Source organism: Lipophrys pholis (genome assembly GCF_963383615.2).
Source record: "Lipophrys pholis genome assembly, chromosome: 1".
In the NCBI taxonomy this organism is placed as follows: domain Eukaryota; kingdom Metazoa; phylum Chordata; class Actinopteri; order Blenniiformes; family Blenniidae; genus Lipophrys; species Lipophrys pholis.
Window position 1 is genome coordinate 9,981,691 of NC_137635.1, and position 18,655 is coordinate 10,000,345.

The 18,655-nt window shown below is 45.1% G+C and overlaps 1 protein-coding gene across 1 annotated transcript in view; it reads right to left on the reverse strand.

Moving 5' to 3' along the window:
• srcap (Snf2-related CREBBP activator protein) overlaps positions 1–18,207 on the reverse strand; it is a 32,641-nt gene extending 14,434 nt beyond the window's left edge. The window contains exons 1-20 of the mRNA XM_080478004.1: positions 18,142–18,207; positions 15,050–17,493; positions 12,572–12,841; positions 11,327–11,512; positions 10,791–10,931; positions 10,445–10,634; positions 8,856–9,025; positions 8,339–8,453; positions 8,142–8,231; positions 7,011–7,190; positions 5,875–6,098; positions 5,604–5,781; positions 5,257–5,393; positions 4,527–4,696; positions 3,647–3,976; positions 2,919–3,105; positions 2,352–2,521; positions 1,571–1,722; positions 1,277–1,492; positions 276–440 (exon numbers count right to left, since the gene is read on the reverse strand). Of these exons, the coding sequence (XP_080334130.1) occupies positions 276–440; positions 1,277–1,492; positions 1,571–1,722; positions 2,352–2,521; positions 2,919–3,105; positions 3,647–3,976; positions 4,527–4,696; positions 5,257–5,393; positions 5,604–5,781; positions 5,875–6,098; positions 7,011–7,190; positions 8,142–8,231; positions 8,339–8,453; positions 8,856–9,025; positions 10,445–10,634; positions 10,791–10,931; positions 11,327–11,512; positions 12,572–12,841; positions 15,050–17,269 (5,491 nt within the window). The 5' untranslated portion in view covers positions 17,270–17,493; positions 18,142–18,207. The remainder of the gene's footprint in view (positions 1–275; positions 441–1,276; positions 1,493–1,570; positions 1,723–2,351; positions 2,522–2,918; positions 3,106–3,646; positions 3,977–4,526; positions 4,697–5,256; positions 5,394–5,603; positions 5,782–5,874; positions 6,099–7,010; positions 7,191–8,141; positions 8,232–8,338; positions 8,454–8,855; positions 9,026–10,444; positions 10,635–10,790; positions 10,932–11,326; positions 11,513–12,571; positions 12,842–15,049; positions 17,494–18,141) is intronic.
• Positions 18,208–18,655: the final 448 nt, after the last annotated feature.

The following is an 18,655-nucleotide window of genomic DNA, read 5'->3' on the forward strand; positions in this document are numbered from 1 at the left end:
GTCAAGAAAGGTAAGAACAGTCTGTGTCTTTTCAGAAGATTCCAGGGATGGATTTAGGAATACAAGTCTGTCCTGGTGACATATAAAGACTCTTAAGTTGAAAGTTAGATCTTTAGTAGGATAACAGACCTACTCCCTCTATTAAATGTAATGTACAGATACAAAGCTTAATTTCTCAGCTTTGTAGTGATTTTTGAAATGCCCAGGTATCACGATTGATCTATTAGTCATGGTGATGAGAATACACATGCTGTCAATGGTGTCGGTAGTCTCACCCTGAACGGGGCGCGGCGCCGCTGCTGGGACCTGGTGGATCTGAGCTCCAGACAGCGTCAGCTTGTTGCCCTGCAGCTGGAAGGTGACAGGCTTACTGCCCTGACATGAAGACACCGGGCGGCCCGCCAGGGAGGCCAACTGGGCGATACTGACCACCTCACCAGCTTCAGGTGAAGAAAAACAAGACACACAGGTCAGAAACATGAACATCTTCAATTCACCACAGGCTCAGTCACCAATAATCATGAACAGTGGAGTGGACAGTGGAGTCCGATTTTAGCAGCAGCTTCAATGTCACGCTTGTTCTTCTGTTAAAATGCAAAAATGACCCCATAACCTTCAAGACTGAGCAAGTATGTATCTATATAGTCTATTAAAATGTAAATTTCCATTTTTAATATATCAAAAGGAGTCTGCACATAGTGTAGATAGAAACATACATTAGGGCTGGGCAAAAAAATAAATAAATCGATTTAATCGATGAATTGAATTTGCAGCTAAAAAAGATTTTTATTTAGCAAATTCAATTTTTTTACTCTTTTTGCGGCATTTTTAGTGTTCCGTTCTACCACTCCTTGTGGGTTTCTGTAGTTGCTGTTGCACTTTTGCTAATACTTGAATTTGATGTCTGCAGTCATTTTTAAGTGGATTGAGAAAAAGAATTGAACGTCGAATTTTTATTAATCTTTTTTCTTTTTAGGTCAAATTGCCCAGACCAAACATACATTTTTGTCTCTACTCAAATATGTATGTGTGCATGTATCTACATGTATGTAAACTCATCTAGGTATTGACACTCCCATGTTTATTTGTCTTTGTGTGTGTATGTATATTTCAGATTCTTTGTAAATTAATAGGTGAACTATCCAGTGGTACAGGTAGGGTCAGTAGAGGGAGGAGACTTTGATGGGCGCATATTAAATTTTTTTTTTATTCAACTGCTTTAAAAGTTTGAACTTCTGCAAAACACAATCCTTTGTTCTGGAAGCTGTGAACTCACAGGGCAGCCTGGCCTGCATGTCTGGGCTGAGCAGCACCCTCTGGGGCATGATGTTACCCGGGCTGGGGCTGGGGTGAGCGGGGATGCCGGCCGCACAGGGAGCGGCAGGCGGCCGGACAGTCAGCACCGGTTTGGGAGCGCTGGATCTGACTGCAGTCTGAGAAGCAGGACTGACGGACGGGCGGGGAGGAGGCGTGGTCGCCACCGAGCACACCACTGAAAGGAGCAGACAGATTGAAGCTCAGTATTCATACCGTGATCGTGGGTTTGGTTCGCGAGCGGTTTCTCTCGTACCTTGTTGAATAACAGGAGGTGGAGCCGACGTGGAAGCGACCTCAGTGACGGGAGGAGGCTTAGGGGTCTGAGCAGCGGGAGCAACGGAGCAGGTGGGTTTGTTCATCAGGAGCACCGGTCGGTTATCACCTTTCGGAGGTGGCTGAAACGTCCTGGAAGAATCAAACATGGGTTTAATCTCCCACATGATGCTTGCTGCTGCCTTCAATGTGAAAAGTTAATTACTTGCTTCTACAGCCTGGATGTTTAGATCGATGTGAATAAGTCCCTTTTGTTTGAATCCACAAGTTGAAGTTTTCAGCAAGAAGACAAAGTCTGCAGTCTGAAGCTTATTTGGCTGTTTTGCATGCATGTGTGTGTATCAGATCAGAACATCTCTGTGCACATAAAGAGGCCAATGGAGGATTGAACACTCATCATGTAGAAACAAAAATGACTTGCAGTCTTGTAAATGAGGTAAATAACATTTGGCTATTTAGTTCATAAGAGGACAAGGTAGAGATGGGGGTTCCACAGTACTGTGGTGCTTTTAAAGCAAGAATGTCCCCAGTTCCAGTCCACATTGCGCTTTAGGTTCTGTGATTGTATTAGTTGCATGAGCCCTTTGACGTTTGAACCTTCACGAAAAGTAGCTTTTATAACCAAACACTTCTCTTCTATTTACCCTGATTTAGAGCTCACATTGTTCTGCTGTTGATCCTAACGTATGGAAACACAGAATTGCTAATAAATGTTTTCGGTCACAGACGTTAACTCAGCTGGCCTCAGCCCCGTTTTGTACCTGTTGACTTTCATGCGGACAGGTTTGGGCCTCGGAGGAGGTTCGGGGGACTCCATGACCTCCTGGATCAGCTGCTGGCTGACTTTGTAGCGCGGCAGGAAGACGTCAGCCTGGTAACGGGACACGTGGCGCTCCAGAGCGACGAGGTTGAACATGGAGAGGTCGCAGCGCTGAGAGGCCGAAACACAGGCAGAGCATGAAGAACAAGAGCATCTGAAGAAATTACAATACCACTAAAACCAGAGGTTTTTCAGAAGATTCCTCATGTACAGTTTGAGTACCCATATTTTATATAGTCCAAGTGTATATATTATACTTTGATAAGCCTTTTTATTCTAGAAATATCATTATCATATATATTATTATAAGGGTCAGAAAGCTTTAATGAGGTTATTATAAAAGAGTTAAATGAATGTCTAAATTTTTACTTTTCTTTTCATTTTTTTGACGTTGACGCCCTAAAATTCTTGGATGGATTTTTTTATTAAGTGAGTTTATTCTGTGCTTTTTTTCAGATTTTCGTCTCGACATGAACCCTAACAGCTGTGGGATTCTGCTGCTGCAGACCTTCAGAGGACAGACGTCCAGCGCGTCCTGCACCAGTGAGGCGGTGTGGAAGATGATGGGCTGCGTGATGAAGGGCGACTGGATGGGCCGGGGGTCAAACAGGTTTGGGTGGTTGCACACTTTGCGGAGCTGCATGAGGATGTTGATGACGGACATGAAGTGGCCGCTGGCCAGCGTCTCCCTGGTCCTGTCAATCACAAAGAAAACAAGCCGTAAACAACAGTCAGGAAAAAAATATTAAAATTAAAACTGAATTTTAAAAAGTCTGCTGTGACAGGGAACATATTTTTGTCTACTTTTATCTTTTTATAAAATTCACATTCTTATTCAAGTATTCTTTCAACAGCATTAACTTCTCAAAGAAAGGGTTAAACTTTTTGCTATAATTTGAGACGGAAATGTGAAACTGAGGTGTTTTAAAAGAAATAAGGTTTTCAATTATGGCAATGGTGTTCAGATTTCATGCTTTAAAAACAATCTTCAACCATTTTCTGAAATTTTATTGGCCTTCATTAGTTTTGTAAATAACGTTTTCAGTGGTGCTACACAAAACACCTTTTCCTGTTTGATTTTTTCAATAATAAAAATACTATAAAAATAAATAGATCATAAATTCATTAAATGGCAGAAAATCAGTTTTTTTTTTTTTTTTGTATATGTGTTGCTTTTGTCACAACCAATGTATGTAATGTAACATTGACTTTCCATTCCGTTTGTCTGGAACTTACGATGCCTGTGCCATGAAGTCGTCGTAGAGGAAGCGCTGCCTCTTGGACAGGCGACAGCGCACCACGTGCTCGTACTTCTTGGGCATCTGCTTCTCCACGTCGATCTTGATCCTGCGCAGCAGGAAGGGCCTCAGCACCTTGTGCAGCCTTTTCACCAGGCCCTCGTTGTACTCCTGGCTGCCCTCGATCATGCCCGTCAGTGGGTTGGAGAACCACTCCTTGAACTCGCGGTGTGACTGGAAGACGTGCGGCATCAGGAAGTGCATGAGGGACCAGAGCTCCATGAGGCTGTTCTGGAGCGGTGTCCCGGTGAGCAGCAGCCGCCGGTGACTGGGAGACGCAAAAATCAGAGGAAACGTTCAGAGATCGTCCAGGCTTTCAAAAGCTGGTGAAACAACATTTACTATCGTTTTACATCTCCTCCAGCAGACTTTGGTCTGTACTGACAGCTGGTTGCTTTCTACACCACTTCAGACACTTGGTTTAAAGCGGATGCTTTTAGAGATGAATCCGTCCATGGTACTAGACTCAATAGTATGAAAGCAAATCAAAGGACACGTGAAGAATCAAGGTGCTTTAACATTGATTTAACTGCACATGAAACTGTACATTAACTGATACTTGTATGCTGCGTTAATCTGCTGTAATCAGCACATGGTTAATTCGATGTACACATTACAGGAGCAAAGTCACTCTCGTGACACACTTTTCTACTGGTCATATATGTAGGAAAAGCTTTGAAAACCAGCTCAGTGTAACAAACAGTAAGTAAAGCAACAATGCAACAAGAAGCGTTTGTTGCTTCACTTCTTAGTTTGGAAACATTAAGAGCCGATAAAGATTGTAAAAACTGGACCCTTGATGTGCAGACTGGACTGACCTGTTGAAGTTCAGCAGGCTTTGCCAGCGCTGGGACTTGAAGTTCTTGATGTTCTGGGCCTCGTCCAGGATCAGGTAGCGCCAAGACTTTCTTCTGAAGGCCTGATGATCCTGCAGCACCAGCTTGTATGATGTGATGCAAACGTGGAAAGCGTTGGGCTTTGTCCATCCCTGAAATTTTTTTTTACGAAAAAAGACATCTGGTTTAAAAATGAGGCACAACTCATACAAAAGCATTCAAAACAACAATGAAGAAAGACTTGATAACCAAAAGACACATATTAAACACAAAAAAATTTAAACGCACATAAGAAATCGAATAGAAACACAAAATCACTGCAAGTGTGCAAAACATCTGCAAACAGATACAAAGTAACTAGAAAGAGACATAAAACAATTACAAGCCACAAAGAAATACTGACAACAGACGCTCAAAAATAAAAATAAATGATCAAGTGGCATAAAAGTTCCATCAAAACAAGAAAACTGAAGAAAAAAACAAATAAAATTCCTCAAAATCACAGAAAACATTGTCTCAGAGACAAATGAACCAGATGTTAAATTATACTTTTAATGGATACTTTATGTCTTGATGTGTTCTTTTTTATTTTCTTAAACGGCGTAAAAGACAACAGCGCGGTAAAGCATGATGAGACGTCACATTACCGATGACACAATGCAAAGTGGAGCAGACGGCTGGAGCTCCAGGGACACATCCAGATGTTTCTCACCTGTCTCTTCAGCTTCCTCTCCTTCTGGCTGCCGAAGTACGTGAGGATCTTAAAACCCGGACACCAGCGCTTCAGTTCCATCTCCCAGTTCAACATCACACTGGTGGGCACGATGATGAGGTGAGGACCCCAGTTACCTGAAATACAAACACACACATCGGCTCACTGTTCCAATGTCAAACTCACATCAATAAGTGGAATCTAATGACTTTTACACTTTAATGACAAAAAATGTGAATACCTTAAAATCAAAAAGAAAAAAAAATCTAAATTGTATTAATACTGTGTCTTACAGTTCTGATCTGTTTTGACTCTGAAACACTCCTGACCTTTAAAACCCTCCTTACCTTTCTCACAGGCGAGGTGGGCCAGCAGGGCGATGGTCTGGATGGTTTTACCCAGGCCCATCTCGTCAGCCAGGATGCCGTTAAGCTTCTTCTCGTACATGGTGACCAACCAGTCCAGTCCGATGTGCTGGTATTCTCGCAACGTGCCATGGAGCAGGAACGGGATGGGAGTCTTCACCTTTATTTGGATGAAAGGTGATAAAAAGAGGATTATTGTGAGACGTCTACACAGACTTAGTGTTGTGAGTGGAGCTGTGAACACCGGACTGACCTTGGTGGTGGCCAGTGTGTAGCCTTTGGGTTGCAGACTCTCTGCAGTGGCAGCGATGTGGCTGATCTCCTTCTTGGGCCGAGAGCTGGAGGATGGAGGGCTGTGGTCTCCTTCCTTCAGCAGGACTTCCATTCCTTCATCCCCACACCCATCCTCCTCTTCCCCCTCGCTCTCCTCCTCCTCCTTCTCACTTTCCTCGTCTTCTGCGCTGTCTCCTGCCGAATCTGATCACATTTAAAGAACAAAATGACTGAACACTTGGACTATTTAAAAAGGTCCAGAACAATCTTGAAAACTTTCTACGGCTAAGGCCCATCAGGTGAGCAGTGAGTGCATGCTGAGATTTTTTGAGGTGGAAAGACAGAAAAGGCTGCTAAGCTAACAGGTAAAACAATCAAATAAACTTGAAACAAGAGCTCAATCACACGTACAATGGTCAAAAAGTGTCACAAAACGATAAAACCACAAAGGACCACAAAAACCTCACATAATCAAAAAAAAAAAAGCCATACATGTAAAATGACTAAAATGAGCTGGAGCACAACAAAAAGAGACCACAAAATGACCAGAGACACAAAACAGGTACTAACCACAAAACCAGTAAAAACAACAAAGTCACAAACACACAGGATGCAGAAACCACAGAAAAGGACAAAAAGAATAAAAACAAAAAAAAGCGATGTGAAATATAAACACACACTACTCCAACGATGCATCAAATAACCACAAGGGAGAAAGGGCAATGCAAAATGACTAAAAGAGCAACATGTTAAAAGGCACAGAACCTCAGAGAAACAAGCTCAAACTGTCTAAATGTGAGAAAATTAAAGAATATTCTAGGAAGAGACAGATCATGCACAAAAGGTTTTGGGTTTGGGTCGGTCAAAAAGATGACAAATGTCATTTTGCGACTTTTGTGTGAAATGAAATATTTCACACAAAACCAGCCCTCAACAGCGACACTCCTGATGCACTAAAAGAGCCACAGAAACAAGCACAGAAATAAACCTGCCACCAGACGAGGCCGTATGATGATGTTTAGGTGTTTCTTATGCATGTGCACAGAGCCCTGCTGTCTCCTGAACCTGTGTGTGCATCCAGCTGAGATTATTCCGACTTTGAGAGTGAGCTCAGACCTGAGGAAGATGTGTTGCTCTCAACATCGCTCTCATCTTCTTCGGTTTCCGCCTCGTCGTCGCCGGAGTCCTCGATGTCGGAGCTGGCCTTGGAGCCGGAGGCCGAGGCCAAGGGAGCCTCAAAGTCTGAGGAGTAAGCTCCTTTGTACTTCTCCAGCAGCTCCTCCATGCTCATGTCTCCTACGAGGAGAGGGGACAAAGGGTCAGGACCACTGCATCCACGCCTCATTCAGCAGAGCAGAACACACCGAAGGTTTCAGAACTGAGCAGCAACAATACAGAGCTGCTTCTTCAGAGTATACCGCCACAACACAGGCTCTTCATCCAAAGTTGGCAAGGCTATTACACTGTGTAAACCGGCTGCACAATAGTAGGTCAAGATGTGAAATGGAATGATGCCGTTGTGCATCCATGATAAATAGTTCCTTTCATAAATATAAGAGTGCACTTTCTGATATAATAAGGGCTGTTGATCGGCTAATCGCACATTTCTGTGAATTATTGGTGATGAATCACACTTTTTTACGTCATTTGCAGAGCATGTAGGCACAGTGCATAGAACTAGACCAAGGTTTGTCAATCTCTTGCCGATAAATTTGAGATATATTGTCCAGACCTCGTGTGAAACCACCTGAGAAAATGTTTAACTCTGTTCAGGTCGGTCAAAGTGCTGATATTTCTATTCACAGAGGAACTTATCACATCATCCCAACACAATACTTTGTCCTCAGAGGGCTGATTATTGGAGGCTCGAGTTTCTAAAAGTAGAGTTTAGCCATCAGGCTCCTCTCATGGGGAACCAGCTCCCAGTTTCAGTTATGCAGGCTGAAACAGTCTTTAGTTTGAAGATCAGACTTAAAACTTTTCTTATAAAGCTTGTACTCCACGTGATTGAGCATAACAGGAACACTTTCCACCCTCTATACCTACTCAACAAATAAAATGTCATTTTGTGATATGTGGCAGTAGTCTAATAAACTAACACAGCTTCAAACTGTACAGCATTTGAAGTCACTAAATTTAAATGTTGATTTAGGTGTCTGTCTGTCACTGAAAGGTGACTGTTGGTCTTGAAGTCGGACCAGAAGTGAGCGATTCTTATGAGAAATAACTTAGAAAACAGGTTCTCACCCTCTCTGGCCAAATCATCCAGCTCTTCTGCATGGTTCATATTTCCTTCCACCTTCTCCTGAGCGGCAATGGTGTCCTCCTCATCCTCAGCTAAAAACAAAACAAACACATGAACCCAAAAAGCATCATTTCAGGAAACTCGCACAATGCACAGATGTTTTATGAACGTATGTTTCAGGTGACTGGAGCAAGCTTACCGTCTTCTTCATTGGCAGTGAATTCCCCGTCTTCATCTTCCTCGTCCTTCTTCTTCTCCTCTTCCTCTGCTGATGAAGACGTTTCATCAGAGCATTCCTCCTCTGGCCCCAAATCCTGCAGAGCAGAGATTCAGTCATTTCAGAAATAAAAAGCAGCTGAGGCATGAAGCACAACACTCTAGGAAACATTTCATCAAATTGACAGAGGTTTTTCTTTTTCTACTTGTGAAAAACATCTATGAACTCATGTGAAAAGACTAAACGGTCAATGCAGGAAAAAATTAAAATGAAGAAATCCTAATAAATATCCTTCAACTACTATTAAATTAAAATACAAATTGTGTAAATATGACATAACAGCCCAATGAGTCAAACTATGTAGATGATGCAGTTCAGATATATTCTTTACAAAACTTGATCAGATGACCAGAAAAGATGTCACCCTAAACTTTACTTGGAAGCGTCTAACATGATCATTGGTCGATGATCCGGGAGCAGTGCGGTCGTCTGCAGGTACCTGGGGCAGTTTGAGGGTGCTGAGCAGCTGGTCCAGAGGCAGCAGGCCTTCTTCTTTCAGCAGCTCGATCTCCTTTCGGTGCGTCTCGGCGTCATTGCCCTCCTGCTGCTCCTCCACCTCGATGGTCTCCTCATCATCCTCCTCTTCACCCGGAGGCTCAAAGTCTCTGTCTGGATGGTGAAGACAAGATCCCATACTGAGAACATCGTCACTTTCTCAGCGCAGAGGTTCGAGAAGATGATGGGAAAATGACACATTCTGCCTCTGAATTGAGTGTTTGGTTCAGATTTAAGGAGATTCTTGGCGATGAACCAGTTTGTGCTTAATAAAACCATCTTCATCCCTTAAGTTATATAAAAAGACTGGACTGTCCAGTCCACTGCATGACTCCAGTGTCTGTCAGGTAAATCTATCTGACCGCTTGACGCCGCAGCCTGAAGATCTACACACTCAAGATGAAGATTCAGAAAAGTTCAAAATCAGATAAATGCTTACAGAGAAAAACCTTTTAAAACTTTTCAGAGAAAACACAGATTTGATACAGTATTTTAAGGCTACACAGGTTACATTTTGACTTTTGCACCACAAACACATCAACAAATAAATGATCATGATGTCTCCTTATTCAGTAACTGCATGGACTGCAGTTTTCTTATCCAGGTAGGCAAGGTACCATCAGTCAGGAAGGTCTAGGGTCATTTAGCATATTTTCCTGCATCCCCGTGACTACTTGAGCCTGAAGCTCAGAATAAATAGACTGAATGTGGTATATTGACAAGTATTTAGTTCTATTTAAAAAAAAAAAAAAAAGATGCTTTCAGAGAAGATTTCTGAGAAGATTTGCATGAAAAATAGGAGATTTTGGTTATACATCTGTCGAAGATTCTGGGAAACTAACTAGACTCAGTTTGGACAAAAACGTGTCTGCAAATGGAATGAAAGAGATGAGGGGTGAAGTTCAGAAGCAATTCAATGCTTTAGGGGAACATTCTTAAGCCCATTGGAGAGAATATCAGAGTTTTTGTTTCACTCCTTTTGGAGATTCTTTGGAAGCGAAGCGACACAAAAACATGGCTGTTATAAATGAAGGCAGGACTGGGGGACTGACACAGACAACCAAACTGGTGCCGGTTCATCATCTGACTGAAGAAGCACTTCAGCTCGTATGGCTGTGAACCTCCACACTTCATTCATCAGGTGCAATAGGTGTAACCAGCTGCAGACAGGTACAGCAGGTCGGACTGGTCTCAGGCAGCAGCCGTACGTGAACCCAGACGCGTGGCACCCAAAAATGTCTCAAATATCAAACTTGGCATCTCTGATGGAGCCAGAGAGTTCGTGAACTCAGGTGCAGTTTGTGCAGAAGTGTGACAACATGGTGTTCATGCACAAGCAGCGACCTTGACAGTAAAGAGCGGCCTTTTGTTACCATCGAATGTTTTAGCTCTGCAGCGGAAGATACAGGCACTGAGTGTAGCTATGACAACGTCCCTTTCTGAACCAGTGAATCAGCTCTGCCAAATGTCTCTGCTCTGCAAAAACCTCCTCGATGACGGGCAGGTTGTGTCTGGATGAGGGAAGCCTCTCACCGTCCTCGTCCACGGGGGCCGGCGTGGATTTCTGCGGTGTCGGGGCGGTATCTGCAGGCCTGCTGGGGGCGAGCGACTTGCTGAGAAGGTCTGAGTATTTCTCCGTCTGTCCTACGATGAAGTCCAACTGGAGGTCCAGAGCCTTCTTCCGCTTCTCCTCCAGTCTGGACTGCTGCTTGTACTGCACCACCTACAGGGAGGAGAAACAGACTCTATAACTCCTTAAAAACAGAGTGGCTGTACATGCATGTGGGGTCTGAAGTTCACGTCTCACTCATCAGTCAAGAATAGTAAACACACAATGATAGTTAACTTTTTGACAGCAGAAGTGAAATCACACGCAGACCTTTTCCACATTGCTCCAGAAAGCCCGGACCTCCTTAGCGATGGAAGAGGCGACTCTTCGGATTTTAGCGTGCTCATCCCGCTTTGCCTTTTCCTCTTTCTGCCTCAGATCCTCATGATGCCGCATCACCATCCGAACCACCTAACAATCAACAGAACCCAGCGTGAGGTTGATATTAGTCAACACAATTGCTTCACTTTCATGAGGAAAAAAACAGCCCTTGTTATAACAAACAATAGTTAGCTGCATTTCAACTGCAGGGACCTTCCTGAAGGAACCCTCACACAAACTTTGTTTTTTCAACTGCTGGAAGCAGAGTCTAAATTTAGTTTTGGAGTAATCCGCTTCGTTTTCAGTCAGGGGTGGAAACGCAGGACAGAATGGGCAAAAAGAACCATTATGTCCAGAAGTTTTCCTGAAATGTATCCCTACTGATAATAACAAGGCCCCGCCCATTCAAGGCCAAGCTACCTCTTCATGTGTTTGCGTTAAGAAGATTTATTTCCACACGATGAGTGATAACGAACTCGTCCTACCTTTCTCGCCACGCCTCTCTTCCACCGCCTCTCTTGAGCGAAGTCGGCAGAGAGCCACTGCATCTCCTCACACAGGTAATCCCACTGGACCTTCGGTTTCTGCGGCTCCGTCAGGCGGGTGAGACGCTTCATGGACCAGAAGCCCTCTCGCTTCAGAGCCTGGGTTCGATGCTCGATGTCGGCTTCCTGCAGGCAACAGCAGACAAAGCAGACAATAAGATGCTTTTCACAGGACACGTGTCCACATCAGGATGTTTGTCTGATCATCAACAACACTTTCTGCTCTCTCTTCTCGATCAGGATACAAGTCCTTGTGAACTTCACCTCTTTATACTAACAGAAAAGCTGCAAATCCTTAAATTTTAACAGGAAAAAGCAGCCAAAAGCAGCTCAGTGCAACACTGTAGGCTCTTTATCTTTTCCCCCCACAATTAACTTGGAACTAAAGTAACAGAGACCTTAAGCGAAGCAATGAGCCACGCTGCAGCAGTAACCTGCAGTTTTCTGCTCACAATATCTAAAAAAGCAAACTTGAAAAGCGGTCTCTATGTTTTTTCTCTTTTTCTTATGCTGTGTTGTGTTTTCTCTGAATTCATGGACAAAAAAGGACAATTAACTGCTACTGACCGAAACAGTGAATGGACATGGAGATGCAAAAACTCAAGACTGTAGAGACACTGAAGGTTTTGTCAAGTAACATTTTTACGGAATGCACAACTAACTAAGATCCCACCGCAAACACTTTCCTCTCAGGGCTGGTGTTCGTCAGTGAAAAGCGAGCCAATGAACAAAAGAGATATAAAAATACTAACACAGTAGCCCAGCCTTAATTTTCAATGCTCTTTTTCCCTGCCCTTCCTCTTCTGTGCCTGCTGCTCACTGAGCTATAGAAACCTTCCCACGGTGGGACTAATAAATGGTATTTGACATTATAGTAGTTATTATAGTGTAGTAGTCACAGTCGCAGTTCAGTGAAGTTAATTTTGTATTGTTAGAAAGGCACCGCTGACATTTTAGACTTCACAGTTGTTCTTTTCACATGCTCCATCTTTAAGTTATTATTTGAGTCTCACACACACTCACATTCACACATACAGGTCATTTGGAGTCAAATAGCCTCAAATGCAGATTTTTGGACCGTGAGAGGAAACCTGAAAAAAGTCACACAAAGAGAAGAAGCAAACAAGCACAGATTGAAACCGGGGGATCGTCTTGTCACGTTTAAATAAACAAAAGGAAGCTCACATGTTTTGCCAGCTCGGCCATGTCAGTGTGGCGCTCCCCCCGGGGCCGCTGAGGTGTGCTCTGGTCAGTCGGCGAGGTGGTCGAGCTATAGCCTCCAAGCGAGGATGGAGACACGAACTTTCCGCTAGGACCCCGTAGAGGTGACGACTTCTCCCGCCGAGGCGTGGACCAATCAGATGAGCCCGAGGGGCCCGGGTAAGCGGGCGAGGAGGTGGAGGGCGAGATCGGGGAGGAATTGATGGAGACGCTGTCGGCGATCCACTGGCGCACCTACGAAACACGAAGGGGGGTGTCGTTTGAAAATGAGCCAGACAACGAGTTTCATAGAGAGAAACGCTGCATGCAAGAGTCAGGTAAGCGGAAGCCTTTAAGAAGCAAAATGCTGAATTACACAAAGTGGCGGTCAGCCTTCACGTCCTTATGCAATCAGCTGCAGGCAAAGACGTGATTCATGACACTGTGAGGCTGAAGAAGTGCACGTCTTGTGGAAGAGAGCCTATCTGAAGAGTCTGACAGCTACCACTTACCTTCATGAACAGTGTCTTTCTGTCTGTCCTGCTGTGTCCATGCTGGAAAAAACACATGGCTTAGCATGCGGCCAACGGTTCAAACTAATCACTACACAACAGGGCTGCACGATATCAACTAAACAGCCGAGTACTGCGATCTGATTTCTGATGTTAAGAGTTAAGAATATGATCCATTGTAACTTTGACTGATTGGCCAAATATGTTGACATGCAGGACACGAAAGCACTGTGCATTTAAACGTCATTCAATCCACTTCTGTCAATGTTTTGTGAAAGTAATATTGTGATGAGGATAAGTTTGCAACGTATCGTGCAGCTCTACGTCACAGCCAGAGAGCTAACTTGGTTACAATATCATAGAACAACATGCAGGACAAACGCATGCTGGTGTGCCGAACTGCAAATACTAACCTCAGCTCTGAGCTAAATACTATCGCCTTGATATTTTTCTTTAAGAAAATCCAATTCAGTCAACAAAAATAAAGGTTTGCTCATTAGAGCAAAGTGTAAAAATGTGTAAACTTGGTAGAGTTCAGTTTCCCTGCCACCCGAGTCTGGATAAAGCAGGTAAAGAAAAGCGGTTCCCGACCTTGGGGGAGGTGAAAAATCAAGAAAACCATAATCTGACAGTGTCTAGACTCTGAAGCAGACCAAGGAAAATGCTGATTGCTTTTATTTAACATGCTCCTGGGTGTGTCCACCCGTGTGTGCCTTCACAATCATGTTATAAAGAATATGAATATGTTGTGTTTGCGTTTCCTTAGTTAATGTGGAAAAATAGAAAAGACAGATGTTTTATTTGCATTTGCTGAAGTTTCACATCAAAATCTTATTCCTGACATCACTTTTTGTCAACTTTGTATATCCATAATCCATAACATAAATATAACCTTGCCCAGATGTTTCTCTTTTACAGGATAAGACTAAGAGGTAATTCACTCTCGCAGTGACCAGATAGTGAGGAAAAAGCAGAATCTTTGGCTTGTTATAAGATAGATTTGTGTTGTTGACTGCCACTAAATAAGTTTCTTAATCACCACTGAATGAAATAAGAAACAAGCAAACATTCTGTGAAATGAAATGCAAGTATGTTGCACAATAGCCATCCATGTTCCCTTTAACCATAACAAAGTATGTCTGCGAGGAGCTGCATTGTTTCACAGCATCATCAGAAGCTCAAGTCTCATTAAAGCAGTTGGTTTTGTTGCAGAGATGCTACATCCAGGTCCTGGAGGGTCATGATCCTGCACGTTTCTAAAATCTCCACCTGAATGTAATCAATGCATCTTCACTGAACTCTGCAGAAAGTTCAACAACAAGCTGCTCATTACAATCAGCAAGAAAGTGTTAAAAAGATGCCTAAACTATGTCTGTAAACCAGTGTTTGAGATGCTGAGGTGGGAACCACAGGATGTAAAGGAGAGCTCTGATTGAGTGCATTTAGTGATTAAATTAAATGAGTTTGAACAGAAGCACCTGAGATGCCCTGATAAATTTTTGTTGTTATGCTGATCCATTGAGTTTCTTAAAAAGGAAAAAAAAAAAAAGAAAAAAAGATTGTTTGTATAAAACTAAGTTTAGGTTTATGTTTATGCATAGGATGTAAATATAGTGACAAATTAAGTGAAGGATTCAGGATTTGAGGAAACTCCTTACCATGAGAACACGGTAGTTTTATTATCTATTGAAAGTCATGTAGGACCAGTGCAACTCAAAAAATGCGTTTTGAGGTTGATTTATGACTTCTATCATGAGCGTCTATGACCTCCATGTTCGGGCTGTTTCCCTGCTTCAACACAACTGAATGTAATGATTAATAAAGCCGAACAAAGAGCCCCTCGTTTCAGTTAGGTGTGTGGTCCTGCCTGGCTTCAACATCTCCGACGGAGTGTGTGATGAGCTCATAAGCAGGTGATTGCTGCCTGACAGGTGTGAAAGTGCTGGAATACCTTGAGTGGCGAGCTTGGCGATGTCATCTCGCTCTTGTCGGTGTCCGCTTCGTCGTCGCTGCCTTCTTCTGGACTGCTGACCTGTCCCAAGTTGGCTTCCTGGGCCTCAGTGTCCCTCCCTGCCTCATCCTGCTCCATGTCCTCGCACTCCTCCTCGGCGGAGAGGGAGTCGCCCCGGCTGTCGGGGTCGTGGGGCAGACTGGCAGCCTCCGGGGTCGGAGGTGCTGCAGGCGTGGCGGCATCTCGAGCTGTGACAGTTAAGGCCTCGGAGGTTTGATGGAGCTGAAGGGGAACACTCTCACGAGCTGCTGTTTGACTGCACAGCCCCTGATCGGAGCCGCCACCGCCTGCAGCCAATGATGATGATGATGCTGCTGCGGCGGCACAGGGAAGGCACTCCTCAGGCATCGTGCCAGAGCTGTGGGCGTTGGCCAACTTTCCGACCATGCTCTGCTGTTTGGTCACGTGTGCCAAAAGTGAAGCGGGTGTTTTGAGGAGGGGAGTTTCTCCTGGTTTGAAAAGGAGCCGCTTTGGGTCGATACCAGCAGGCAAGATGCTGCAAGACTTCGCTTTGGACTCTGCGGCCACATTTTGGGCGCTCTGTGACTGCGTGTTGGTCACGAAGGGAGATTCTTTGGTCCCCTCGCAAGAAGTGCAGACCTCAGGCTTTGTGGCACTTACAACAGTGACTCCTGCGGTCGGATCGAGGGAGGACACATGCACCAAGAGGGGCTCAGCAGCAGCCGTCCCCTCATTGGCTGAGAGAGGAGCTGCTGCAGGTACTGTTTGAAGCCCAGCAGAGCCGCTCACCTGTGAGCAGGGCGTCACAGACGGTTCGCCGGTCCCTGTGTGTGTGACAGCAAACGACTCAGACGTGGCAGCAGCTACTTCCACTAAGCACACCTCGCTGGCGTGAGCCACCTCCACTGCCTGGTCCAGCACCAAGTGCTGCTCCACCGCGGCGACTCCCACGTTCTGCAGACTGTGGGAGTCACTGTTGGTCACGTCGCTCGACGAGGGCAAGGCCTGCTGGGAAATTATAATGGTGTCCCCTTCCAGGTCCTCCTTGACAGTGAACTCATCAGAGTTCTCCAGCAGTGCGTTGAATAAGTTCACCTCGTAGCCCGGCGAGTGGGGGATCTGGGCACCGCCACAAACCGTCTCCTCTGCGACCTCTTCCACCAGGCCGCAGAACTCATAGACCTCCATGGGCTGCGAGTCCAGCTCTACCTCCGCCTGCACGCTCCCACCGGTGGCGAGCTGGATGGCGGCCTCGCAGACGCTGCCGTCTTCCCGCTGCAGGAGGTAACTCTGGTTGAGGTGCACGTTGGTCCAGGCGCCGCTGATGTGAGCCTCCTCTCGGACCACCACGATCTCCTGAGCGTCGGCTGAGTGCACAAGCTCTGCGATGGAGTGCGACGTCTCATCTTTGACGACATCCCCCGCCTGCAGCGACACGACTAAGCCGCCGTCAAACAGAGCAGGAGCGTCCGAGGGCTTGGAGGCCTCAGACAGCATCCTGAAGGAGGGGGAGGAGTCAGTTTGGAGGAAGCTGCTGGGAGCTTCCGAGTATAATCCAGAGAGCGGCTCCTTCGCCTTTGGGGTCTCAAGTACTTCTGAATGAGGTTGTGTTTCAAAGAGCACTTCAATGCGCTCAACCGCTTCCAAAGAGTTTGCCGCATGCATTCCTTTGGCGTCGGAGATCTCTGTGGTGTTTTCCGACAGCTCTTTAATGTGGCCATCAGACGGGTTGGAGTCCTGGTGGGAGCCTGCCAGCTCCACAGCCTCTGATGGAGGTATGTGGTGGAAAGGGGGGTCAGAGGCATCTTTAACTGTAAATCCAACACTTGATTGAGGGACAGGAGACGAGAAGGCTGTGAGGCTGACGAGAGATGGGGCCTGTGTGACGATATTTCCACCTGTGTGCTCTTTTCCGACGAGTTCCGCGTCTGTTCCAGTCTCTGGTTTATAATCCTCCTCTGTGCCCGTAACAAACACAAGTCCAGCACCTTGAGTAGGTGGCTCAGTTTGGTTCGTTGGACTAATCGAGAGAATTTCCTCTTTACCAGTTTGTGCCACTGTGCAGGCAACAGGGGGGTGAAGGGAAGCTGGAGGCCCCCCAGCGGTGGAGCTACGGTCCTTTGCGAGGACGGGGTTGTTGGAGTCGGTGTTGATGGGGGGCGCCTTGGGCAGTGCAGCGGTCGGAGCTGCGCTCTCCATGACGGGGCTCTGCGGCGGGGGCACGGCGGGCAGGTCGGTGAGCGGAGGGGCTGGGCGGGAGGCAGCTGCGACCGGCTGCGGGGCATGCCGAGGCGACTCCCCAGCCACATTGTGTGCAGCCTGGGGGTTGCCACCCAGCACATCCACAGCCGGAGAGGCGTGCTGCCGCACCGCCTCCTCCTCAGAGCGTCCTTCCTCTGTGCTGCCCCGGCTACTCACTGCACCTGGAGGCAACACGTGGGGATAACATCAAGTTATTTGTTAAAAAAAAAACAAGCAGAGACATAAAGTGGAACTCAGACAGACTGCTGGTTGTCTTCACCTTCCTGAGTCACCCGCTCACACTAGATTTAAAAGGGTTTATTTTGGGGAGAAAAAAAACCCTAAATGTCAAAACAAGAGAATCTGAATGGAATTGGATTAGTGAACAGGCCACATGCTACACCACATGATCACTAGGACACATTTACAATTAAAGACGCACAAGCAACTAAACAGAGATGCAAAATGAACAATAACGAGACAACAGAGTTGGAATAGAAGGCAAATTACCAATTAGACAAGAAAAACATGAAAAGAAGTAACAACTTTAAGAAGAGATAATGACACAAAACAATATCCAAGAGATGGAAAAGTTACGACAAAGATACTAAATAAATTAAAACGGGCACATTCTCTACAAGACACACAAAACAATAAAGAATTTATGAAAACAACCCAAGAGACACTAAATGAGCATAGAGTGGCACAAAAACAAGTCTATCCAAGAAATCTAAAAATTATCAGGAAAAATAGATACGAAATAACAACCCCTAGACACAAAACAATTTGTGTCAGGTCGTATTCAAGTGTATAAAGCTGCAGCTCCTCACCTGTCTGTGGTGTGAGACACAGCTCTTCTGTGCTTTCTACTTCCAGGATGCTGAAATTAGGGTCTCCTCAACATATTCTGAGGAAAATCAACAGATAGAAACTTCATTAGTGAAATCCAACCAGCCGTTCCACATGAGAAATCAAAGAAACAGTCACACACTTTGTTAAAAAAACAAAGTGTATAGACTCTGTAATGAAATCAGCGACCGACAATGTCTAGAAAGAAATTCAGGATTATTTTAAGGCAAACATTCAATCCAGAGTTGAGATTTAAAACGTGCAGGTTGGTATGTATTCAGAGGGCAGGGTCTGTAAAGGTTTAAATCCCGGATCATTACAGGACAACATGTAGCAGCAGCCTCTCCCTCGCTCTTTTCTTCCATATCCGACTGGTTAGAGCCTCGATTTGTGCACATAAGGGACCTGGTGGAAGTTAGCCTCTCCAGCAGCAACATTCACACCCCGTATCCTCATACCTACTCATATCTGTAATATTAATCTTTGTTCCACATT